Source organism: Uloborus diversus, chromosome 1 (assembly GCF_026930045.1).
Source record: "Uloborus diversus isolate 005 chromosome 1, Udiv.v.3.1, whole genome shotgun sequence".
NCBI classification, from domain to species: domain Eukaryota; kingdom Metazoa; phylum Arthropoda; class Arachnida; order Araneae; family Uloboridae; genus Uloborus; species Uloborus diversus.
In genome coordinates, this window is record NC_072731.1 from 27943370 (window position 1) to 27970030 (window position 26661).

The window sequence follows — 26661 nt, forward strand, 5'->3', positions numbered from 1 at the left end:
TCACAGAGCAAAACAATAAGTATTTTGAAACATAAACCACAAAATATTAATTTTTAAAATATTTTCTCCTCAATCATTGTGCTTTTTAAGCTGAATTTCATGGTATAATTGAATTTCCTTAACACATGTTGGGTGATTTTTGAAAATTTTTTAAAAGCATGGTAACTGACTGACATGATTGCATCCTATGTGAAAAGTAATACTGATTCAATGAGAGATTTTTCTGAAAGTAAAAGGATTTTTTTATTAAATTCAAATCAGGATCAAAGAACAATGAATAAACTTTTGGTCTATGGCATTTGAGTTGGAAAATATTGCTACAATAAAGAATTACAGTAATTAGAACAACTTGGTAACTGACTGACATTTCTGAAATTTTCTAACTATACTAATGCAAATGTTCAAAATTAAGCAGCAAAACAGATAACTAAGTTTACATAAAAGGTAAGCAATGGAAATACAGTCAACTCCCGCTACAACGTGATTTGACTTACACGAAATGGCTATAACACAAATTTTTCACGAGTAATGAATTTTAGAGCTAACGCGAATTTTTCGCCCACAACACGAATTTTTTTGAAAGAAGGATTAGCTTTGTTATTGGCGGCTAAGTATTGATTTCGTGAATGTTATTGCATCCCTTTCAGCATCACTGACAGCCAAAGTTTCCACACCAAACTAGTCTAGTGCATGAAATAACCACTCAGCATCTTTCATTTATTTATTTTTTTCATTCTAACTATAGAAGCTGTTGAAATATAATGGCACTTTAGTGTCACCTTCATCTAAAGTTTGTGAAGATGGGGGAAAAAAAGGTTCTGATAAAAAATGTACCAAACGCTAAAATTCTCTATGCTTGAAAAACTACAAAACTTCGACGGTCGTGCGACAATAAGTATGAGTGAATCTTCCATACGTACAATTAAAATTAAAAACTAAAAGATATCCGTAAAAATTCAGAACTTAGTTTCAATATTGAAGCTTGCAAAGCAGTCTACCAAAGTAAATATTATGAAAATGGAAGCTGCTCTTGTACTGTGGATTAATAAAGAGATCATGAAGAGGAGATGTTGCCACAAATTGAAACATTATAAAGGCAAAGCAAACGTATTTAAAAATGTAGAATTAGATAAGAATAACAATCTGATGGAGCATAAATCATCACTATCTTCATTTTTTAACTCTTAAATATTGTTACTGTATCTACTGTACTAATATAGTTCTTCAATTTAATTTCACATCTTTCATTCCCATTGGTAATTCATTTTGTTCATCTTAAAGTATTTCATGTTGAATAACATTTTTTTATTTTTAATTACAGTAAAAGTTCAGTTCTTTATGCAAGAAACTGTAGTGTATGGTTAAGGAATGCTTTAGAGCAGTTTGAGGGGTGTTTATAAATATTTGGTATCTTTTTAAAAAAATTGTCTGAAATACATTTTTCCACAACGCGAAATTTCGACTTATGCGAGGAGTCTTGGAGCGCATCCCTCGCATAAGTCGGGACTCGACTGGACATTTGTTAGATTTCATACAGTGGACTCCAGTTAATTGAATCAGTGGTTAATTGAGTCAACCGCTTTAATGAATCAAATTGCCAGAAACAGAACAAAATCCAGCTTTATTGAACTAGCCGCTTTATGGAATCAAAACTGTTTAGAACAAATGTGATGCATACAAATCGGTAACCACTGTATTGCTAAAATAAAAATTTGTGCAGTATTTACAACAAGTAGGTAACTCGCTGACATATTGGCAACCGTCAGATATTACAAACATGCAACACAAAATATCCATCGAAATTTTTTTTAAAAAATACTTTCTAATAGTTTGATTTATTCAAGCTGAATTTAATAGTATAATTGAATTTTTGAAATGTATTTTAGATGATTTAAAAAAAAATATTAAAAGCACGGTAACTGACTGAATGAATGCAACCTGCGGGAAATGTGATATAGATTCAATAAAAGATTCTCCTCTAAAAGCAAAAGAAATTATTCATAAATTTAAATTGGGATCATGTAAAAATGAATAACCTTCCGGCACATATCATTTGATTTCAAAAATATTACTTTAATAACAAAATTACCATAATTAGAATTGCTTTGTGAGCTAACTGATTAACATTTCTAAATTTCCTATACATCCTAACATAAAAATTCAGAATTACACTGTAAAACATACAAATAAGTGTACACAAAAGCAGAGCTCTCTTTGCCATTAGAGCTAGACCAAGGGACCCTCAGCCTATGAAAACCTCCAAAATAATAGACCATACAGAAAATTACTACAAAATTTAGTTTTAATTTGCTAATTATGACGTTTAAAAGCAATGTTGATGCTAAACGTATTAAAAGATTGATTTTTAGCATAAAGATAACAATTTTGTGCTACTAGTATTTTGTTCAAGTAGTTTACACCCTCAGTGTACCCTAGCTGTAGTATATGAAATGATAAAAACTGTTGGCATTTCTAACTCTGCAGCACTTCCTTTGATAATATTTTTCTGTAGCATCTATTAATGTGTTTCACTGAATGTCTAACAGCCTTAAAATTTGTAAATAAAACTGTTCGCAAAAGAAAAGCAATTACAACAAGATTTTTTTTTAATCGATAATTTCTCTTTCCTTCTTTTTTTTTTATATATTTTTTTAACTGCTAGAGGATTTTAAAGTGTTTAAAAATAGATCATATCTTTGTAAAATTATTGAGCTATAAAAGGTAAACTATTTCTATTTCCTCTACATCATCTTAGCCACTCATATGATTGAACAAGTCCTTTTTTTCAAGAATTTCAACTTAGCCTTTCCCCTATTACCCATCTATCAGTCTTTCTACAAAATATTGATCACAAGAAACTCCATAAAAATGTTCTTTACTAGCAGTCGCTTACGATATTTGCAATCGCCCCCCCCCCCCCTGTGAAAAGTTGTGATATTGTAAATTTGTCTTTTGGCCATATTGACTGTAAAATGCTTTCTTCTTCTGTTTTGAATTGAAAATACTATAAATATATTTTTTTGATACAAGCTTCCAGTATAAAACTGTATTATGAGTATAACAAAATATACTAACTTGTTTTTCTTTTAGTTAGAATTTGTTTTAGGAAAAAATTTGATTACTACATGCCAAATTTCCACCAAAAAATACAGAAAGGACTAGACATCTGTTACGGCTTATGTACGGGAAGGCATCTGTTACGGGAAGGGGGTCAAGCAAGTAAATAACCTAACACTAGTGTTAAAATAGGGTTTTGATTCGATAGATAACAAAATATTTCATTCTAGTGATGACTAATTGTATAATAAGTTTAATGTGTGCTTGTATCGACTTTTATGCACAACATGCATACAGAAAACATTAATTAATTTTGTGTCCTGTTTATAAAGTGAAGCTGGCTATGATAGTCTCTTGGTGGTTATTAAGAATTTTTCTCTGTAATTCTTTGCAGGAGCATTAACGCATCCATGATAACTTGCGTCATTTCCATGATAGAATCTTCCTTCACTAACAAATCAGGAAGATCATTTCTATTGTCTAGGAATGGCTCAAAATTATCAATTTGAACGTTTTTGGTTGTGTGTCACCGACTTCGGTATCCTCGTTGGTTTTGGCTTCCGTTGTCAGCAAGTTCTGAACTGTGTGAGTTCAATAACTTTACTTCTACAAAAGGGCTCTGGAACCAATTGCATAAAATGTCTCCAGTAGCCCAAGCTCGATTATTTGCATGCCAAAATTCAGTTGATTACGCGTAATCTGGAATCTTGAGTAGTTTGGATTTTGAAAGAGGGGAAAAATTTATCTGTTTGCATTGTCGCATCTGTGTAAAACCAAAATTCATCCGCGTAAAATAAAATAAAGGTGTCAAACCGTGTATAATCGAAGCCGTGTAAAATAAACCGACGTAAAACGAGGGTCTACTGTAGTGCTTATGTGGCTATCTGAATAGTTGCATATGAAAAGACTGGATGCCAATTTGGGATTGCACTAGGTCTGCAAGCTGACGTGCCTTACACAACCCCATTGCAAATTTAAAAATAAATAAATATGCACAGTGGAAAAAAAATAAATTTTTTCTTTCATTCTTTAAATGACTTTTTAAATTGTTTTAATCCATATGTACAGTGTAGTTATGTATTGTAGACATTTTTGTGTATTTTATATTTAGATGCTTTGATGAAAATTATTATTATTATTTTTATTTTTTTTCCCATTTTAAATTGATCATTTTTTTCTGTTATTAAATTGGCATTTTCGCATTCATGTTTTAAATACTTTTACACATTGTTTTGAACTTGTGTTTCAGTTATTATAATTATTTTATTATTTTTTCCTTTTGAAGATGTGCACCTGCTTATATTCTCTTGGCAGAAGAAGAGTCCTCAACAATTTTGGAAGTAACTTTTTTTAAATAACTTAAAGTTTTCTTTATTTAGATGTTTATATTCAATTCGAAAATTGTTGTTTAGCAATGTGTCAATTAAAAAGTTTTTCCTTTCTAGTCTGAAAAACTTTTTCGACAAGCTTTAAAAGTTGCAGAAGTTAATTACAGAAAAAGCCAGCAAATGCAACATCAAGGTCCTTCACAAGAAACTTTGCATAGTAAGAAAGTAGTTGTATTTTGTTTAGTGTTTTGCATGTATGTATGCTAATCTGTTTTTGGTATCTTTGGGTAAATGGAAGAAATATTTTTGCTTTTGATATTGCTACTGTGAGCGGCAACTATGTGAAACTAGAGTGATGCAACTAGTTGAATGCGACAAAAATGATACAAGATATTCTAACATTTTTGGTATTGTGTACAGGCCGCCTTCTCACTTCGAAAAGCAAGTCTTGTACCCTCACATAAAAAAATTCAAAATTAACGATTGAACAAAATATGATTTTTTAAATGTAGATTGATTTTTCCCCCAAAAGTAACAAGAAAATTTCATCATTCCAGAAAAAAACATGGATTTAGATTCTTGTTATTTCAATACAGGGTTTGTACGCTCCTTCAAAACTCCTCCAATACTCCTTCATTTAAGAAATTTTTTTGAAGGACCCTTCAAACTTCTTCATTTGGTTTTAACTATTTCAAAACTCCTTTTTTCTTTCAAGACTACATAATTTTTCTTTATGACAGTCATTTAAAATACTTTGATCGACAACCTGTTAACTTCGTCACAAGGGCGAAGGGGGGAGCTGAGTCACTCGCAGTCAAGGAAAAAAAATAAACACATTGAATGTGGAGATACAGACTAATTTTTTGCATATGAGAAAAGAAGATAATTTTATTCATAATTAAGTTTTCATATATTTCATTCATGTTTTATAAAACTTGTCTGCCGCTTGGTAGCGTATTATCAGATGGCAGTATGAAAAACCATATATCGACTCAAAAAACTACAAGATTTAATGGCTCGTTGCAAACAAAAGCAGGAAAAAAAAGGAATGGAATGCAATAATTGACAAACTTTTCGGAAATTCGCTTAAGAATCTTCCGTTATAGAAGTTAAAATAAAATGATTCAAGATAAATCTCAGTTACAAAACAGAAAGACGACTTTAAGCTTCTGCATAACATCTTCGAGGAGTTCATTACATTCAACAAATGTTATTAAAGAAAGAAGGGACGATGTGAAATGGATAGGGGAATAATCACCAAAACAAAAAATTTTGCACATTTCTTGATTGCATTTGCCACTTTTTTTCATTTACAGGAAGGGGGGACGGAGTGCACACTCTACAGGAAGTTTAGATAGAGCTGCTGCATTTAACGAGATAAAAAATGAAATAAAAAACTTTGAATGAGCGATAGCGTTAATTCATATAATATACCTTTGATAAGACTTCTTTTAATAAGTTTTCTCACTTGCTCCGGTTTAGTGCCACCTCTGGTATTTATGCGGATTTTGAAAGACCATATTTGGTTCCTTTTGTGTTGTTTTTCTAAATTTTTTATGCTTTACTGATATGCGGTAAAATGCCTCAAAATTACTTAGCAGAATATTGAACCTCAAATATCTAAAATCAGCAATACCACAATGATTCTGGATTTTAGAATTTTTTCTGATTTTTGGAGATCGCTTTAAAAGCATTCTTTCATAAAATTGTTTTAACTTTCAAAATGAAAAGGAAACTGCTCGGAAAACTACTCTCTGAAAATAAAAAAGGGTACATAATTGGCGAATTTAATGTGCATGGTAAAGGAGATCATGGTAAAGTTAGTCATAAAAGATGTTTTGCCTTGAGGGGAGACGGATTCATGAAATTGTAACAAGGGAATAGAGAGGGTGATAAAAAGTGACATCACCCAGTTATTATAAGAATATGTTTATGAAAAATATGACATGTGACAAGGGAGGAGTAAAGTTAGTGTGACACTTTATGACAAAGGGGGAAGAAGTCAAATATGTTCAAAAAAAGTGATATTTATAGACATTAGACAGCCCAAAAGTACTTCTTCAAAATCTCATTTTACACCTTCAAAACTCCTTCATTTTATTTCTGAAATTGAGTACGAACTCTACAAAATCAATACAGTAAAACCTGTGTAAGTTGACCACTTGCTTTGCACTACTTTAGTGGTCAACTTACAAAGGTTGATTTACATAAGGACTAATTCCGTGCCTAAAAAAAGCGGTCAATTTAGACAGGTGGTCAACTTCACATGTTTTACTGTAGTTTCAAATTCAAACTTTGAATTGGAAGAAGGAAGTCGAACCCAACTTTCCCTACTTTTGGGAGTCTATTGTGGATATTTTTGAGGAGGTCATACAATCAGTAATGGCATTAAAATTCAATGATAAAGCCCACTTTTATGGCCCCCTAAATCTTATTCTCCCCCCTCCCCGGATTAGATTTAAGAACCCCTCCCTCATACTCTAGCTTTTTTTTTACTCCCACTTTTTTTGAAGCCCGTATGTTATGCCCGTATGCCCCCCCACCAGCCCGTATGTTATTCCTCATGTATGTTTTTTACAATAAAAAGAAAATTTAAATTTTCTAGCACCTGTAAAATGTTCATTTATTGCTATATTTTTCCACAGGGAGAGATACAAATGTGCTTGTTTATATTCGAAGAAGACTTGCAATGTGTGCACGAAAATTAGGAAAACTACGAGAGTCTGTGAAAATGATGAGAGATGTAAGTGCCTTTTAAAATTTTAAATGGTCCATTTTCCTAACAAAGGGCTAAATTTATCAAAAACGAAAAGTCTAGGATAATTTACTTAAAGATATCCAATCATATAGTATTATAAAGAATGTATATTTTCCCTATTAAATCCAGTTCGCTTAAGTTCAAGTTTTGTTTGCTGTTGTAGAACATCAATTTTGTGATGGTGTTATACAAAGAAAGGATCAATGAAAATAAAAAGTCGAAAAGTCAACTGATTTTGATGTCCAAAAGGCAAAATTTATTCATTGTGTAAAATCTTTGCTTCTGATTATTGAATCCCTTTTTAACTATCAGCAATGGCTGATTTCCATTCAAAAGTTTTATTTTTTTAAGTATATATATTTCTTCAAATGTGCATCAATTGAGAATATCAATTACTAATTATTTTTGCAATGATGTCTGTAAATTGGACTGACAAAAAAATGATGTTCAGATGGTCGCTATTCTTAGAAGAAAATGTCCTCCATCCTCAGTGGCACGACAGCCCTGTGTGGGTCCTGGCCTTCTCAAGAATCTTCTTCCAGGCCTCTCTCTTTTTGGCCATGGCTTGCGAATTTTTCACTCTTAAATGGTGGAAAAATCCTTATCAAAGCAATCAACCCGTCTGAGGTTTGATGGACTCCTTGTTTTTAACTCCCCTATGTTTATCGAAAAAAAATTTGTTTGTTGATCGTTCTTTATTTAATCTTATAACATGGCCAGCCAATTTCTATTTTTATGAATTTGACCACATCCGTTTCTTCTAAAGCATGATACAGCTCTAAATTAGAATGCCTGTGCCAAACACCATCAACATCCTTTCTTCCAAAGATGGGAAGGAAGGTATCTTGGTGGTTTAAAGACACCAAGAGCATTTTCATTGTTTGGTGTCAATGTCTAGGTTTCTGAGAAGTATGTGAGGTCAGGTCTAATAAGAGATTTGTACTGAAGAAAATGTATTGATATAAATTTTGTCAATTGTTATTTTTTAATGTTTTATGCTTGGAAAGTATTGAAGTTTTTTGTGTCATTTTAATGTTTTGTCTTTGTAGCAAACAATTGCAAAATCTTGGTCTTATTTTTTTTTCATGATAATGAAACTGATAGTTTAGTAAAACTACATTTCCTTTTATCGAATGCTTGAACACTCGGTGCAATTTTTCATATTGAAGTAGAAAATTTAGGTAGTTAAACTTTTAAAAGTATTTGATTGTTTTTCATATTTGTACGAACTCTTTCAACTATAGAGAAAGTTGCAAAAGCTTTTTTATAGGCTCAAAAGCAGTGTTAAATATATTTTTTTCTTTGTGTGACCTTTTTTTGTTGTCCTATAGGTTAAAAGAGATTTGATGTCCTGTCATAAAACTGACTGGCCGAGATTTATTATTATTATATCTTGTTAGGTTTGTGTTAAAGCAACTTCTCAAGATATTTAAAATATTATTTTTGAGGTAAATATTATTTTGATGATTTTACTATTAATCTGATTCCACATATAAAAGGAAATTAGAAACACTAGTTTTTCTAATTAGTAACAAATAAATGAGTTCAAGATTCAGTTAAACTAAAGCTTTTTAAAAAGATTTTATTCTACTTCTCTTCTCTGAGTGATATACATTGGCATCACATATCACAAGTTACTGGGTGGCCCAGCGGGTAATGTTTGAAACAAATGAAAAAATAAAAACAAACAAGAGACATGAGAAGAATTTAATTGCTTATATTGAAAGGACATATTGGGCTATTAATGATATAAAGGTTCGAAATGACCGCCATCTTTAACAAGGACAGCAGTTAGGCAGTTCTGCAGATCGGGTCTTATCGGCAGCGAAAAACCGTCTGTGACTGTAACCATAGCTTTTTTATCATCTTCCACCGATCCAGTACGTTTGAACTTGGCATACAGTCTACAAGGAAGGAGATTGAAACACATTTTTCAGAACAAACATGGAAGCAAAAAGGAAAACATTTGTACCGTCAAACGCACAAAATGACTCACCTTTCCATAGTCCTTTTGTTTGGCCAATTCTTGTTGTGGAACTTCTTCTGCCATGCTCGTTGAACTCTGCCTTCACATTTTCATCACATTTGGCCATTTGTTGCACAATAAATACTCGAACTTCTGTCAAATATTTTTGTTCATTTTTACTAACGAGAATCACACGCTAAAGTGCACCGCACACTGAAGGAACATCACATTTACAATTGCCCACTCAACGGAGCATGCGCACCAAGTTTGGCTTCACTCACTTGCACCTAGCGCGATCTATTGGACTTTGTTTCAAACATTACCCGCTGGGCCACCCGGTATTTGTTTTAATAAATCAGCCCTAGTTTTCCGAGTCAAAACTTATCTCCCAAACATGCTTCATTATCTTTTAGTATGATCCTCTTATAATTTAATCTTCAACTAAAATCTAAAAATATTCAAGTAAGAACAGGGTAACCACTCTAAAAACCTGGAAAATAAGGAAATCTCAGGGAATTTTAAAACAGCACTGGAAAAAGGAAAAAATCTGGGATATTTAACTCTGGAAATTGTTAGGCAATGTATCGGTTTTAACTGCAAACGTGGTAACGTGATTTTCTACCTATTGGCTTTTTATGTGCCTACATTGGGAACGTTTGTTTTATACTTTAATACCAGTGCATTCGCTCTAAAGTTTGATCCTTCTACTTTTAGAGGAAAATAATTTGGATTTCACGGAAATCCTATTCCATGCTTTCAAAAAAATAAATAAAAGAGATGTTTTGCTGTGTTTTTCTTGGAAATGAACACTATAAATAGAAAAAAAGAAGAGTAAAGAACATTTACGATAGAAAATGAGCATCTCTTGTTGTAGGTTTCGTTTTTTGATCGAGAATTTAGGTTAATGGCTCGTGCTTGCAATCTCAATTTTTGTTACTTACAAATTTTACTTTGGGTCAATATCAGTAAAATTTTGCTTTTCAATTTTACTTGCCCTATTCTGGTCATTATATTTTCAAAAAACACTAATTTGGGCACAGTTAAATATACAAAAGATTGGAGAATCTGGTATTTCCCTCACTGTCGTCGATACTGTTAGTCTTAAATTAATGCCTATGCAGTATAAAATTAAATCAGAATGTGTCAGTATTTATTTGTTTCTTTTCCCCTTTGTTAGACTAAAATTTGAAATTTGAAATTAAGAAATTGTGTAGAGAGAGTTTGGGATTTTTTTTTTATTTTTTTTTATTACTGCTGATTTTTTTTATTTATTTATTTATTTTTTGGTTGAAATGTTGCCTCTACTTTATTGTTATTATTGAATTTGAATATAAATTAACCTCTTATCAAAGAAAATTTACTTAAATAAAGGTAAAACGTCTCTTCTTCTTCTTTTTTTTGAAACATTTCCACATTGATCACGTGCTTCAAGGAAAGTTTGTTTCCGTTATTGGGTTTAAAGATTAGTTTTTTATTATTATCAGTTAGGCCAAACAATAGAAATTAAAGGAGGATATCAGGGTTGTATTTTTTAAGTTTTAATTTTCCTGATTCTGTTGCATCCCCATTTGGTACTGCTAGTTTTTTCTTGTAAGCTTTTATTTGTCTAATCTTGAGGTTAGCAGCTATGAATTCATGAATGAAATAAAATAGAATGTAAGGAAATTAACTTCGCAAAATGGCTGTAATGCTATTTGAATCTGAAGAACAAATTCTAAACAACCTTCTTCATGATATTTTAAATTTTACCTCATTTATATCTGGGAAAGACTAACACATGTGAGTAATTTTTATTTACATTCATGAATACATGTGGAAAAACCCTTTTCAATGATATATAATATTAATATGTGCAAGTAATTTTTCACTCCCATATTCGGAAATTTATGCGAAATTTGGGCCTAAATTGGAATAAAAAAAGAACTATTTATCGGATTTTTTCAAACTAGCCTATGTCACTCAGTAAGAAAGCACCTTTAATATAGTAAAGGAATTTTTCAAATAGGTGCAGTGGTTCTGGAGATAACCTCAAACATATAAACACACAAAAATCTGCATTCTCTCTTAATAATATTAGTATGCCTCTTATTTAAGAACAAATTAATTTTAGTTCTGCATTTTCAGTCTCCCCCCCCCCCCCCAGTGGCGTACCAAGACGGATGGGAGCCTGGGGCACTACTTGAAATGGGGGCCTATCTGGTATTGAAACTGAAGTTTCTCAAACTATGTACGTACCATATATTATAGTAATTACTTTAAGTGGTACATTTTTACATATTTCAGGTAGTGTTGGTTTGATTTCGGACACTATTGTAAATACCACATTAAAACACATGGTTTTAAGTGAAATTAAGTAAATACTATATTTTTAATACAATTGTGCTTTGTCAGAAAATATCAAAAACAGAAAAAAGCCTTAAAATTATATTGTATCTTAAAAATTTATTGCATCTGAACATCCAAGTATATATTTAAAAACATATAAAACAAATTAAAGCAGCTAATTCTAATCTAGTTGTATAGAAGTTGCACTTCTTCATTACAAAATTCAATTAGTACTCATGAATTGAAATATTTTTCAAAAATATTAGTAACTACATTTTACTGACCTTTTATGCATGTGTAGAAATGAGGGCATTCAAAATATAGAACCGATTACTAAAGCGAAGAGCATAATTTCCCCCGATTATCGGACAAAGCGCTAGGAACTATTTCTTTCGCTTGGCTGCAGCTCATTTCTCCATAGTCAGGTAAGCTTGCAATCGGGTATAGAATGGATGGGAGGAGGTATTATGCAGTCAAGGTCAAAAGTCCCAAAGGATTGACCAATTAAACAGTTTTATGCTGTCGAAAGGGGCATAGCAAAAAGGAAGTCCTCTTTGCTTGAGTCAGAAGGGGTCCGTCCGATTTGCTCTTAGAAGTTATAGCTTCGGGCAGAAGACGAAACTTAAAACCACAGAAGTGCAGCTGGTAAAAAGAAAAATTTATCTGGCTGATTCTTCCAACGCCACAAAGGATAGACAACTGCTCATTTAGGAATGGATTTTCTTGGTTATATGTTTGAATTTGGTTTCAAAAATAGTGTATGAATTAAGACTAGACCATCGTAGTCTTAATACACTAAACAAAACATAAAACAGATATTTTAGCTGTATACTGTAATAATCAAAAATTATAAACATGCATCTGTTATGCATTCGTTTTTTTTTTTTATAAATTGTTTGAAGAAAAATGCATAAAACTTTGCTGAAAGCACTTAATGAAAAAAAAAGCAAACGATTTTTATAGGTTTGGTTAATTTAAAAATTTGGGGCCCCCATTAAATTCGTGGCCCAAGCGCTCATGTTCCTTTGTACACTAGGACGGGTCACTGTGAAAAAAAGTCATATTTAACAAAATTTATGATATATACTCGCATATATAGGTAACTGATTAATATTTCTAATCATGATGTATATGACAGGTCTATTGGAAAAAAATAAGATACAATGTTGGGGCCTATGTCAAAGCGGGACCTGTGGGACATAATTTGCCCTCTCTTTGTTTAGGCAAGAGGCACTGAGAAAATATTCATTCTATATAAAAAGACAACTTTTTATTTGTCTAAACCATGACATAAAGCAGGTCTGGCGAAAAAGAAAACGAATTTTTTGGGGCCTATGTCAAAGCGGAGCCTGGGTATCATAAACCCTCCATTTGTCCCGAAGAGGAGTCACTGTGAACAAATATTTGTTCTTTAAAAAGATTATGATTTATTATGCCAACTTGTTTGAGCATTCAAACCAAGATATGCGACAATATTGGTGAAAACCAAAAATTTAAATTTAGGGCCCTATTTCAAAGCAGGGCCTGGAGCGGACGCCCCCACCCTCGGTACGCCACTGCCCCCCCCCCCTTTTTTTCCAAATTCAAACATCTGTCCGTGTTTATGCAAGAATGCATGTCAGCTGCTGATTATTTTTAACTAAAACTAATTTAATATTTACTTTGCTTTTTGTATCATAGTTTATGACAACAGAAGCTGAAAGTGTTAGTATTTTCAAATAATAAATGGATGCTCTCAAAGTAATGCTTTTGTTTTTGACAAAACAAATCTTCAACAAAAATGGTTTTATTGCACCAAAATAATAGTTTTATTATTATTTATTTATTTATTCTTATTATTTTTTGCAATCACTACATTGCATTTTATTCACTTAAAAATTTTATTACTGTATTGTTGAAAGGTTTCTATGTTTGAATTTTATTTTCATATTTTTGTAATTAATATCTTTGTTTCCACCAGTTTATTTTTCATACTGATAATTTTCAGCTTGTTTCTTTCGATTTTTTTTTTTTTTTTTTGCAATTTGGTTTTTTATTAAATCCGTTTAATACTTCAAAAGTACTGTTAGTTTACTTTTGGGACAGTTTTAAATCAAAACTACTGTTAGTTTATTTTACATTAGAAATAAAATTTACGCGTTTTTTCCTCTCTTGACGTGTGTGTAGTCCTTTCTCTTCCTATTTTTTCCTACTTTTTTAAGCGATTTTTTTCCCTACTTTCCTTGCTTTTCTAATTTTTGATTCCTTATTTCTTACTCCCCCCCCCCCAAAAAAAAACATCTACTTCGGGGTCTGATAATGATTATCAGAGTGATTCCACGTCAACTGACATGATTTTTCAAATTATTCCCGCTCGATCATCCTTGAATGGGATGAAATTTTATAGAAGCGTAGAGATGTCTTTGAAACTAACCTGATGCTAATTTTCAGCTTCCAAGAGCCGAATCCTGAGTATCTAGGATTTGCAAAATATAGTGCTCTAAAATTGCGGATCATCTTTATGAAAAGAATTGCAATGTTGTGGTCAAGGTTACAGAAAATTTTATTACACTGGAAGCATGAAATTTTCGGAGCTTAAAGTTCAAAATGTACTTTATTTAAATACATTTGGGTGCTGATTCGTTCTAGTATATATGCGAGTTTGAGCTCATAAGATTTTGAGTAGCACGCATATAAATTCGTGAAAAAATACTCTTTTATACAGAAATCATCATTTTTGAGACCATTTAATCAAGTAAGATAATTAGATCTCATGGTTTTCTGACATGAGTCTAAAACTACACCACGTAGAGCATAATTACAGCTCTTGCTCGAAGTTATTGACTCGGGCATTTTAGAGTAATTGACCTAAAACTGATTCTTTTTGTTTCAAATTATCAACTTTGAGACTGCGTAATTAAAAAACTTAATCAGTTGCCATGGATTTCTAACCTGGACCTTAAACTACCCCACTCGGACTATAACCACAACTGTGTCCCAAAGTCATTGACTCGTCGCGATTAAAGTTATTGACCTTTAAACTTGTGCATTTTAAAAAAATCATCGACTTTGAGACTGTTTAACTACTAAAGTCAAGAGAAACGAAAACTATTTTATATTTTTCTTAGTACTATACTGTGGTGAGTAGTTAATCATATACAGTGAAACCTGTGTAAGTTGATCACATGCGGTGCAGTACTTTGGTGGTCAACTTAGTAGGGCTCGACCGATGGCATTTTTTGGCCGATGGGCCGATGCCGATTGTTGGCAGATTATTCAAAGATGGCCGATGACCGATAGTTTTCCTCCAAATGGCCGATGGCAAAAAAACAAATGAAAAGATTAATATGAATTCTGATACTTTTAATTCAAATTATGTTTTTTGCAATCACGAGTTGCGACAGGACACTACTTATTGGAGTTATTGTTTCCAGAAACTGCTCCTGACCCCCTAAACCTGCCCTTCTCCTGGGCGGTTACGTGTGTATAGTTGTGTGTGTGTGTAGGCGCGCACGAATATGTAGGCTTGTGTGTGCGTAGACCAGTGCACACACGTAGGTATGTATGTCTCTCTGTGTGTAGGTGCTTGTGCATGTGTAGGCTCGTGTGCGCATAGACTTGTGTATGCACATAGGCGTGTGTGTGTGTGTGTGAGCTGTGTAAGACATGGACGCCACTGACCAGGAGAAGCGGATTTCGGGGGACATTGCTCAGGACCGGAGGAGCCGTGCCTGCGGAGGACGGTGGGCGGGAGTGCGGCAGAGGAAAGCGGGGGGAGGGGGAATCAGCCTAACGTCAAGGACAGTCAAATGAGAACAATAAGCAATCGTGATTGCTCAAAAAAATCTAACAGAAATAAATTGTTAAGATTGTCAGGGATTTGAAGGATCATTGAAACAAGTATAAGAAATATGCAAAATGACATTTCTTAGCCAAAAGAATTAATCGCTAAATATTTAAGAAATGCTTGAAACGACGAGGGTGGGTTTGGGGGACACCCTCCGATTTTAGAGTAACTCACAATATTAAACTTCGGCCCCAACTACAGTCTCATTTTTTTAGTACAGAACCGCTACCACCAACGCCTCGTAAGAGTTTCTGAATCTACTTCAGCACTTCTGAAGAAAAAATTCAAAAGTGCCTTTGATTTCTGAATTATGTCACCATTCAAAACGTCTTTAATCAATTTCTTACATTAACCCCTTCAGACTTTTAAACAGCTGCTAATCATTTAATAATTGATTTAATTAGTTGATTTTTTTTGTAGTTGACTCTTTACATTCTACTTATTATAATTTGAAGTAATTTTTCGTTTTGGGGTTGACAACACTGACATATAAGGATTGAGAGATAGAGAGTGGCTCATTTTTCCAACAATGGATTTTCATTTGAAAAGCGAGGTTTCTTCCTGATTTTTTTAAAAATATACAATCTTTAATTAATAGTTTCAAACACTTATATTATGTTTTATAATTGTTAGTAGAACATTTTATAATGAAGTTTTTTCGGTATTTTATCGTTTTTGTACATGAAATATTGATTTCAAAAATATAAGTCAGGAATATTGGACGTGCCATAACTCTCTTAATTTTTCTCCTACAAACTCAAAATTTTGTCAATAAGATACCCTTTACCATAGTACACTGTGTACCAAGTATCAAAATTATTGGTCCAATATTTCATAATTCCGACTGAAGGGGTTATTGCTCTAAATTCTTCCTAAACAATATATAAAGCTTGAAAAAAAAAATCTCTAATTTTAAGAATGGTGTTAGTTTTAAACAACTAAGAAGTACAGCCTAGAGTTTAATTTCAGAAATTGAGGGAGTGGGAGGAGGGGCACGCAAGTGTTCTTGGAAATACAAAAAATAGTCATAAAAATACAGTTCAAAACAATCATAAACATTGAGCAGAAAAACCCTTTTAAAACTTACACCCGAGTTTGTTTGACGTGCAGTGGCGGATTTAAAAAATAGCAAATGTTGCAATTGCGCGAGAGGCCCATAACCATAGGGGCACTGTAGGAGTTACAAAAATGCTTATGATAAATGTTTTACAACTTCTGTGATAGAGAAATAGGGCCCCAAAATGTATTTCGACGGGCCCCAAACTTGCAGCTCCGCCGAAGCTATACAGAAAAGACTGTATTACTGTGATTCATATTACAAATATTGAAAAATTAAAAATTACCGTCGTTTTAACGGGAGTCTAACAAAATGAAACTAAACCGGTTTCGCCATCTCATATTTTTTCCATGACCTCCAATTCGGCAATACATCACCAAATGATCGTTAGTCTGAGACCTATATTAATTTTCCATTGAAATAAGTAATAAATAGCCACAAAAAATGAGTAAATAGGCTTTTTAGAACACCCGATCAAAAACAAAAAGGGAAGTGCACAGCTGGGAACGTACGCACATCCCATATGCGTAAATTTAGCCTTCTGCAGCTTACCATTTTTGAGTTATGACTTATGAGAGATACATACGCACATCCAGCCGCAAGAAACAACGCAATAACTAACTTGTTTGGTACCTGAATGCAGTATGCTTTTAGGGGTGATTAAAATAGAAATTCATACTGAAATTTAAGTAAACAATTTTATATGAAAACAATAATTCCCTTTACTTTGTATTAAAAAGTAAAACAACAAAGGTCCTTTTTTTTCAAAAACATCGACCAATGCCATCGGCTTTTCAATGTTTTTTAAGGCCGATGGGCCGATGTTTCCTGCAAGTTAGCATCGGCCGCCGATGCCGATGGCTAAAATGTTGAACCATCGGCGCCGATGCATCGGTCGAGTCCTACAACTTAGACAGGTGGTCAACTTATAAAGTTTTTTTTTAATCATTTCTTGCATCATGTTTTCATTTTTTGACTAATTGACACTTACTCTTTCTGTTCAACTCATTTTCATTGTTTAACATTACTTTGAAACAAAAATTTAAAATGTTATTCAAATATTTTTAAAGATAATTTTCTCAGATTGACGTATTATGTGTCATGCAAATTTAAAATTTCAGTAAATTGATTAAAAAAAATAAATAAATAAATAAAAAATTATATCTTATTGTTTATGAAAAGTTACTTGTTTGATATTAATAGTTCCTAAAAATTTATAGCTATTCAAAAATAACAAAATTTTCGCTTTTTTTTTTTTTTTTCATATACATTTATAACCATGATGATCTATTGTTAAACAAAATAATTCCTTATTGAAGTTTGGCGCACTTATTAGACACTAGTTTTAGAATTTCCATATGTGTCGGCTAATTTTCTCTGGATTTCTCCCATTTCAATTAATTTTAATATTTCATACTTTTTATCAATCTCAAGTTCAACTAACTTTCTTTTTGAAGCCATTTTACGTAAAACTATTACACAAAGAACAAGATGGTCTCTCATAGTTCAAAAAGGCAGTTGAAAATGAAAATGTGTCCTATCTCTTAATCCCTTGCACCAGAAATACTGCAATGCAAGTAACTTTACTCTTTAGCACAATTCCAGTGTGGCCACAAAATATTGCAACTGTAAAAAAATACTTTGTACTTTTCTACTGACACATGTTTTCATTGAACAGAGAGTACAAAAGGCAATCTCAAACAGAAGAAAAGAAAAACAAGTTTGGAGAATAAAAGGGTTCTTAGTAGTTTTCCCATGTGGTTAAACTCACAAGGAGGTTTAGTTATGCTGCTGTTTTATTTAGTTGGTAAAATGCTGGTCTGGCATCGAAAATATTCTTGGAAAGATTTAAAGTAAATAATAATATAAAATAAAAGAATTTGCTACATTAAGTTTTAAAAAATAAACCAAGTGGTCAACTTACAAAGGGTTTTTTACTGTATTCCAAACCAAATTTGGTGTACATTAGTGGTCAAGATAGACAAGTGGTCAAGATAGAGAGGTGGTCAAGTTACAGAGGTTTTCCTTCATTATATAAGATAGGATAAATTCCGTTCCTGACAAAAGCGGTCAACGTAGACAGGTGGTCAACTTACAAAGGTGGTAAACTTTACAGGTTTTACTGTACTTATTTCCGAAGGTTACTCACGGCTTTTAGCAGATATCCGGGCCTTTACAAGGCAAAAAAAAGAAAAAAAAAAAACGTAGCAGTTTCAATTCACCTTTGCCCTTAAAGCCATGAGTGAGCCACCGAAATATTTATGCTAGCATGTATCTAGTATCAAGTAGTATCCTTATTTAAAAGAATTGGCTTGGTTCAGTCATTGCTTTTGAAGTAATGCAATAATATATTTAGCTCTTTTTTTCATGACCTTAATCTTTGACCCCTACTCAAGGACAAACAAATCAGTCTTTTAGAAAAATAAACTTCACTTTTTCTTTTCATAGCACCTCTAACATATCCTGAACTTTTTACGAAAATTGAAGACATCAACTATTTAAAGTGTCCAGCTTTAAAAAGAAATGACTCTTAATGACGGAAGTCTTGAAGTTGCTAAAAACCTCACTATTGTTTCATAACTGCATTTCAGTTTTATTTTTTGCATTTCATTTGAATTTTGACTCTCTAAAATTCGGTTTTGAACTAATTTAATTTAATTAGTTTAAAAAAAAGTTGCTGTGTTTTCTTTAAGACACTAAATTTTATGTCCTGCTACTAGGTAAAATAAATGCTTTGCTTTCGCATTGAATGCAAGTTTCGCAGCTGATGATTATTAAATTGTTCCTTTTATTGTATTAGTGATGTCTATACTAATGTTCGACTCTTTCAAAGAAAAATATTCACATCTTATAAATAAGTAGCTCTTAAGCCCAGAAAGGTTACTGACCACTGCTCTAGCTTAATTCAGTCGTAATTAACTAAAGAAGTGCTCTTTTTAAAACTGTGACAAGCTTTCAAAAGCTTTTTTTTTTTTTTTGGTAATATCCTGTGTTGTTGTTAGAACATATGTATGTTGGAATATGAAAAGTTAATTAGCCTATTGTGTATTATTAGAATTAAAGGTTTTTATGTTTTGATGGTTTTAAATGCCTGTAAGTAAAACTATTTTAATACACGTGCTGTTAAACTAATATACTATTTAAAATGATTAAAATTTGATTTTTTAAACATTGCATTACTATTTATGTATTTGGTTGTGTGTCGATTTTAATTTGCCTATTCAAGATTTGTTTTCTTTTTGCTACATATTGAATGTAAGAATAGTAATGGTTTAAGAATCAAGTGTCAAGAGTTGCAGTCTTATTTTTATGTGAAATTACACATGCCTTTCAGAAATCTTTTTACAGTCCTCCCCTCCCCCCCCCCCCCCCCCGTTTTTGAATTATTGTTGAACTTTTCTCAAGTACTTATTTCTTAGATATTGATTCAAACAGTTTATTTTCTTGTTCAATGTAAAATTATAGAGAAATGCATTAGTAGCTTTGTTACTTTTTTAGCTGATTAAAGAATTTCCTATGATGAATGTATTCAATATTCATGAAAATCTGATTGAAGCACAATTAGAAATGCAAGCATATGCTGATGTTCAAGCAGTTTTAGCCAAATATGATGGTATGTCAATTTTTCTTTTTCTCCCATAAAGTTTTTAACTTCAATTAATGTTGTACAATCAAGAAAGCTGAGTAGTTAGTATGACTTATGTGAGCTGTTGAGGACAAAAACGGTGATATTTATCTTTTTTTTTTTTTAATAGGGGGTTTATTTACACTATCAGAAATTAGTTCAAATCTTATTTTACTTCATGAGAAAGTGGTCTTAATCTAGGTTCAACCATTTGCCTCCGTACAGTAATGTTTGTACACATTGTATGTTGTAATATTGCCAGAATTGCATTTTTTGCCATTTAAATTAATAAAAATATGAAAAAAGTTAAATTGTTTTTTTTTTCTTTTAATTGTCCACTCTGCAGTAAACACTGTCAATTTCTCCAAGTTAGATATCAAATATGTTGAAGTGGACTTAAAACATTCAATATCAAGCATTCTAAAATTTACAATGTAAAACTACTATCTGGTAAACTTTTACTCATCCCTTGACGTTTGCATTATTTGCTTTTATCTGATGGTTTTAGAATGCCTTGTATGAAACTTTACCTTTTAATTCATTTTAACATTGAATGTAAATATTACTGCCTTACAAGTTTTGGAACTAGCCCTTGGTACTGGGTTCGCGAAATGTAGATAAAATCGGCAAGGGATCCAATGAGTAAAAAGAGTGACCTCTACATTTGAATATTCAGCCAATATCCAATTGTAAGTAAAAATAATGAAATAAAAATACATACGTATAGAGAACAAAAAAAAAAAATTGTAATATTTTTTTTTAAAGCATTAAACCTAATTCTTTTTTTACTAACTGTTTTTGCAAAGCTTAAAACTCTTTATTGATGCCTGTAAAAATATGGCTAAAATAATGCATTAGAGTAATATTGAGAAACTAATTTTTATCCATAGTTGCCATTAAATATGCTATGATAAGCCACAATGATGAGAATGACCTCTTGACAAATGCATATGCCACTGCAATTGCTAGGATTAGTACAAAATATGCACTACAGAAAATGTTTCTAATGTATTTAGCTAATGTGACTTTTTTTTGTATTATTGCCTTGTTTCTATGTTTGCAGCATATGAAATCTGCATGCAATATTTTTAGTATAATATGCCTTGAAGAATAATTTTTTGGCCTTGAAAAGTGCTTGAATTTTCTCCTTGAAGAGTATGAACCCTGTTTAGGACTTTTGTTTGAAGACTAGTACAATAGACCTCTGGTTGCAGTGCTTGGTTTGGTTGAGCCCCCCTTTCTTTCATTTCATTTCATATGTAAACATGCAAACATGAAATTAAGTTTTCAGAAACAACTTCATTCATGTTTTATGAAATTTTAAGTGGGGCTAATGTACAAAAGTCAGCAAAAAGGGGGTGTTCGCCTTGGAAAGTTTTCAAATCTTTAGTCTTAAAAATGCATTTTAGCTTCATATTTTTCGAAAATTTTAAATTCCACTTTGGGTGTTGCCCCCAGATGAGTGACACCCAGAGCGGACTGTCCCTCCCCCCCTAGTGACGCCACTGCGTACATATATTGTGCATAATGGATTACTGGGAGTATACCCTCAGAAAAATTGATGGGAATATTACTGCACATCACATCTACATATAATGTGTCTAAATATCAATACAGTGGTTCTTTTTTATTTTTAAGAAAGAAATATATAGAAATTGTAAAATTAATATAACCATTTTTTTCCATACTGGTTTGCTTAAATTATGTTAACTTATTTTTAGACATTAATTTACCTAAGTCAGCAACAATCTGTTATACAGCAGCTTTGCTCAAAGCAAGGGGCGTCAGTGATAAGTAAGCACAATTTTTTTCTTATGTTTCTACTTTTTCTGTATTAAATGTCTGTATGATTCTCATGTTCATTCCATTTAGCAGATTTTCACCTGATGTTGCATCAAAGAGAGGGCTGAGTACGGCAGAAATGAATGCTGTTGAAGCCATTCATCGAGCGGTGGAGTTCAATCCCCATGTGCCAAAAGTATAGTTTCTTGATACTTTTGAAATCCTGTCAGTTGTCTTTTGGGTGATTCTCCAAAATCTTAACAATATTATGTCCCCGTAGCCTAACACAAAAATTGTTTAACCTAGCAAGTGTTTTCATTTTTACTTATCTGATGTTATTCTAATCTTATTAAAAATAATTCATTTAGTTTTTTCTACAAAATTTTTTGAATAACCAGAAAGTCACACTTTTGGCGTGTCCCCATCCATTTTTCAAATGGACTTAAATTATTTAAAAATTTTGTATCAACATTCCACAAATTCAATTTGCAGTACAAAATTAAGCATACTTAAAGGTGTAAAATAGCATTCTTTAAATAAATTTAATCATTTAAATGATCAAGGTACATCGTTTTAAACTTTGTCCCCAGATTTTCATGTCATTCTCCTGTTGTAGGAATGAGTTCAATTATTGTAGATAAAAAAAAGGAATTTTTAATCTGCTGTTCTATAAAACTGTTTATTATCACCATTTTGTTGGATTCCTTGAGTATTTTGTTAATATGATTTGTCTGCTGTTCTCATTAAAATTTTGAAGTTCAAAAATAGGGTATGAAACATTTTCGCTGTAATTCTCCTGGACAATATTTTTGTTTTAAATTAAACGAAAAATTTTAACTCTACTGATAGTGTGTGTTTGAATTAAGAGGTTAGAATAGAAAAATAACATTATTTGCATTAAATATAATCTTGGGCCTACATAACAGGCAAATTGTATGGAACTTGTTGAAAACTCTCGTGTTCTAAAGCAATCATTCTCCCAGCATTATTTCTCAAACATTGGTAATGCATCCTGTAGAATAGAAGGATTTATTTCCATTACATTAGTTTGAAAGTAAGATTGATTGAAAAAAAGGAAGTTAAATTTGACAAACGATAAATAAAAAATATATCAGTGCAATAATTCTCTAATCAGCGCATTCTTATTTAATTTTTTTTTTTTTGTTCAGAGGAAGCGTTCCAAAAGAGATTTATTGGTTAGACATTTGTTTTTCTAAATGTTGCTCGAGTATGTAAATGAAGTTGCTATAAATTTCGCAGTTGCTTTAAATTAAAAGTAAAATATGTTATTAATATTGCTGATTCCCTTTTTGTTTTTTGTGTTTGTATTTCTTGAACCATAAAATAGAGGTGTAGACTAGTATTTTTCTTTGGTAGCCAGTGGCTACCAACACCAAAAACTTTGGTAGCCACTTCAAATTTTTGGTAGCCAAACATACACCCACACATATATATATACAGAAAAGCACCGTTTATACATTTCTCTTTGGTACGTTTTTTGAACTGGTCCCTGCAGAATCCAATACATTTTAATGCATACCCATTGTACGTTTTTCCCCTTATACACTTTTTTCATAGTCCCTTCAAAAACGTATAAACTCTGCTTCACTGTACATATATTTTATATATCCATGTATTAAAAATCTTAGCACAATAAAAATCAGTACCAGTGAAGATTGGTAAGTATTTTCCTTCTCTCATTGAAGAAATCTGAGAATGATTTGGATTGAAATAGGATGGAGGAACACATTATGTTAAAAATCTAATATTTGTTTGACCTACTGGTTTCACTTTTCATGGAATCCCCCTAGCCAACATATTTGCAAATTTAAATTTGTAGGACCAAATTTTAAAATTCAAAACCACATAATTAAAACAAACTAGAAAAATATTTGTAGTTTGCGAACAAATGGTTATTTTAAAAGTCTGAATTAGAATTGAACTAATAATAAAGTAGCTATCCACTACTCTAGAAATCTGCCTATCAACATACGACATTTAGTATCGTTAATAGAAATAATACATTTCAAATTCAACAGCAAAAAAAAATATGTTTAGATTTAATATTTTAGGATAAAATTAAATTGATTAAAATAAAGCCTGTAAAAATAAATATATGAACAGGATTTATTACTTTTTAGTTATTAAAATATAACTTTCAATTATCAAAACTTCTGAAGTATTTAAAAAATGCAAAAAAATTAGCAAAACTGGTGTGCAATGTCGGCACGTTTCCCGAAAATAATTGCATTTATTATTTATTTAAAAAAAACTTAAAATAAATCTGACAACTTCCGACTGCCAAAAAAATTAAAATATGTTGGTACAAGATGCAAAAGGAAATCTAAAGCACAAGATGCAATTATCCTCAAAGTGCGATTCCAAAGTTAGCATGGCTCCAAAAATAAATTCTTTTATTAAAATGGAACATGAAACAAGCTAATCTAAGGTAGCACACATCAAAATAACTTTTGCTTATAAAGAATATGAAGACAATTGTACAAGATGCAAAAAGATTGAAAATTCAACCACGAGGTGCAGCTCCCCGCGAAGTGCGGTTACAAAGGAAGCATGGCTTCAAAAATAAATTGTTTTATAAAAATAGAACATAAAACAACTATTATAAGGTTGCATTTGTCTAAATAATTTTCGTCTGTCAAAAATATTAAGGTATGTATAAGATGCAAAAGGATTTAAAACTCAACCACGAGGTTATAGTTATCCGCGAAGTACGATTACAAAGAAAGCACGATTCCAAAAATAAATCAAATCTTTAAAATAAACATAAAAATAAGCTAATTTAAGGCAGCCTGTGCCAAAATAACTTCCGATTATCAAAAATATTAAAATCTGTACAAGATCCAAAGGGATTGAAAACTCAACCACGAGGTGCGATTCCCCGCAAAGTACGATTACAAAGGAAGCGTGGCTTCAAAATTAATTCTTTTATTAAAATGGAACATAGACCAAGCTAATCTAAGGTAGTATACGTCAAAATAACTTTCATTTGTCAAAAATATTAAGAAATGAACAAGATGCAAAACTATTGAAAACTCAACCACGAGGTGCAGTTCCCCGCGAAGTACGATTACAAAGGAAGCATGGATCCAAAAATAAATCCATTCATTAAAATCAAACACGAAATAAGCTAATTAAATTTAGCCTGCGCAAAATAACTTCCGATTTTAAGAAATATTTTTAATATTTACAAGGTGTAAAAGGATTGAAATCTAAATCACGAAGTGCAATTTTTCGCACGAAGTACGATTTCAAATTTAATATGGCTCCCTAAATAAAGTCATGAAAATTAAACATTAAATAAGCTAATTTAACGCTGCATCTGTCAAAATATTTTCAGATTGAAAAAAAAAAAATATATTAAAATATTTGCAAGATGTAAAAGGAACAAGGGAAGCAGATTTTCGCGAAGCAAGTCGTGAAAAGTTTCATGACACCGGTGTAAGTCGGCCACTTTAAAGTAATTTGGTACTTCTAAAAATTGATTTTTAAATCAATAGCGTATTATACAGCAGAAAAATAATGTATTTGATGCCATGTTTAGTTTGTCACACACGTTACAGTAATCTTTCCAAAAAAAAAAAAAATTTTTTTTCTATAATAATGAAAAATGAACTGACTTGATGCTGGTTGTCTTCTTTTGAAGAACTGAAATCAAGTCTGCAGATGCTGCGGTGTTGACCTTAATTGGGTTCGGGGATCATATCTGCTGGACCGCGGGGGGGGGGGGGTCAGTCCCCCGCGTGGTCAACGAATCAGCGAGGAGAGGGGCAACATTTCAACTTTTCTTGAAGGTCAGTAAGTGACGTCGCGTCTAGATGAGTGATTACCAATTTTTACTCTAGGAAAAAAAGGGCAATGTGCTGGCCTTTGAAAGGGGCCCTTTTTTAAAAAAGGGCACTATTTCAACGTGGTGTCCCCCCCCCCCCCCATCCAAGACCAATGATGCACCACTCAAAAAGAACTGAGCGCAGTTCAACCCTCCCCCCCCCAAAAAAAAAAAAAAATTAAGAGGAGAAATAACACTTAAAACACCTTGCAAAAATTCAAATAGTCTAGTGTGCACCATGACCTCCCCCCCCCCCACCTTGATCGCCGTCACCACTGACTTTAGTATTAAATGTGATTTCATCCTGAAAACGCACTTGTGTTCCGAATAGGGTTAGCTCACCCCCCCCCCCCACACATAAGCCAACTAAGCTAAGCACATTTTCCACACTCCATAGGAACATTTAGCTAATGCTGAAACTTGGCTTTGGGTGTTTTTCAACACTTTTCAGGCCATAATTTTAACTACCTATAAGAGTAAAAAAAAAATTCTAGGTAATTCAAAACCCTTTGAATTTCAATTTAAGAAGAACAGTATTTAATAACTGATCCCCCCCCCCCTTCCTACCAAAGAAACTGCCTAGTAATGTGCATTGTGCCATTAAGTATTTTAGTAGACATCAAAATTGTGATGAGTATAAATTCTTCTTTTTTAAATATATTACATTTCAAATAGAATAATTAACTTAAAATACTGTGTGCAGTGCTTCAAAAATGCAGGGGTAGCAAGTTGCAAAACTAAAAAGATTTTATTTGAGTTCTATTTCCTAGTCTTGTAGTTGTTCAAATTCATAACACAAATGTGTTCGCAGATGTATGCGCTCCTAAATGCAATGCATAAACAGCTTGGGCCAAGCTAAGATTTTAATCTCAGACAATTTTTGTGAAAATTTAATATTTTGCCATTTTAATTTTGTGATTTTTTCAAAAATCAGTTGTATAATATTTATGAATGAAAAAGAAACAGTGCAAGATTATTTCAGTTAGAAAAAAGCAAATAAGTCTAAAGTATGCTTTTTATTATGTCAATAAGTGTTTTAAATAATCTGTTGTATGAATCACATATACAAAGACAATTAAAATACTTAGCA

General features: G+C 32.1%; 1 protein-coding gene across 2 annotated transcripts in view; it reads left to right on the forward strand.

Moving 5' to 3' along the window:
- LOC129234504 (suppressor of tumorigenicity 7 protein homolog) overlaps positions 1 to 26661 on the forward strand; it is a 71165-nt gene that overhangs the window by 18249 nt on the left and 26255 nt on the right. For both annotated transcript variants that reach the window (XM_054868504.1, XM_054868505.1), the window contains exons 6-11: positions 4343 to 4397; positions 4503 to 4602; positions 7031 to 7128; positions 19816 to 19930; positions 21664 to 21736; positions 21818 to 21920. In XM_054868504.1, coding sequence (XP_054724479.1) covers positions 4343 to 4397; positions 4503 to 4602; positions 7031 to 7128; positions 19816 to 19930; positions 21664 to 21736; positions 21818 to 21920 — 544 coding nt within the window. The remainder of the gene's footprint in view (positions 1 to 4342; positions 4398 to 4502; positions 4603 to 7030; positions 7129 to 19815; positions 19931 to 21663; positions 21737 to 21817; positions 21921 to 26661) is intronic.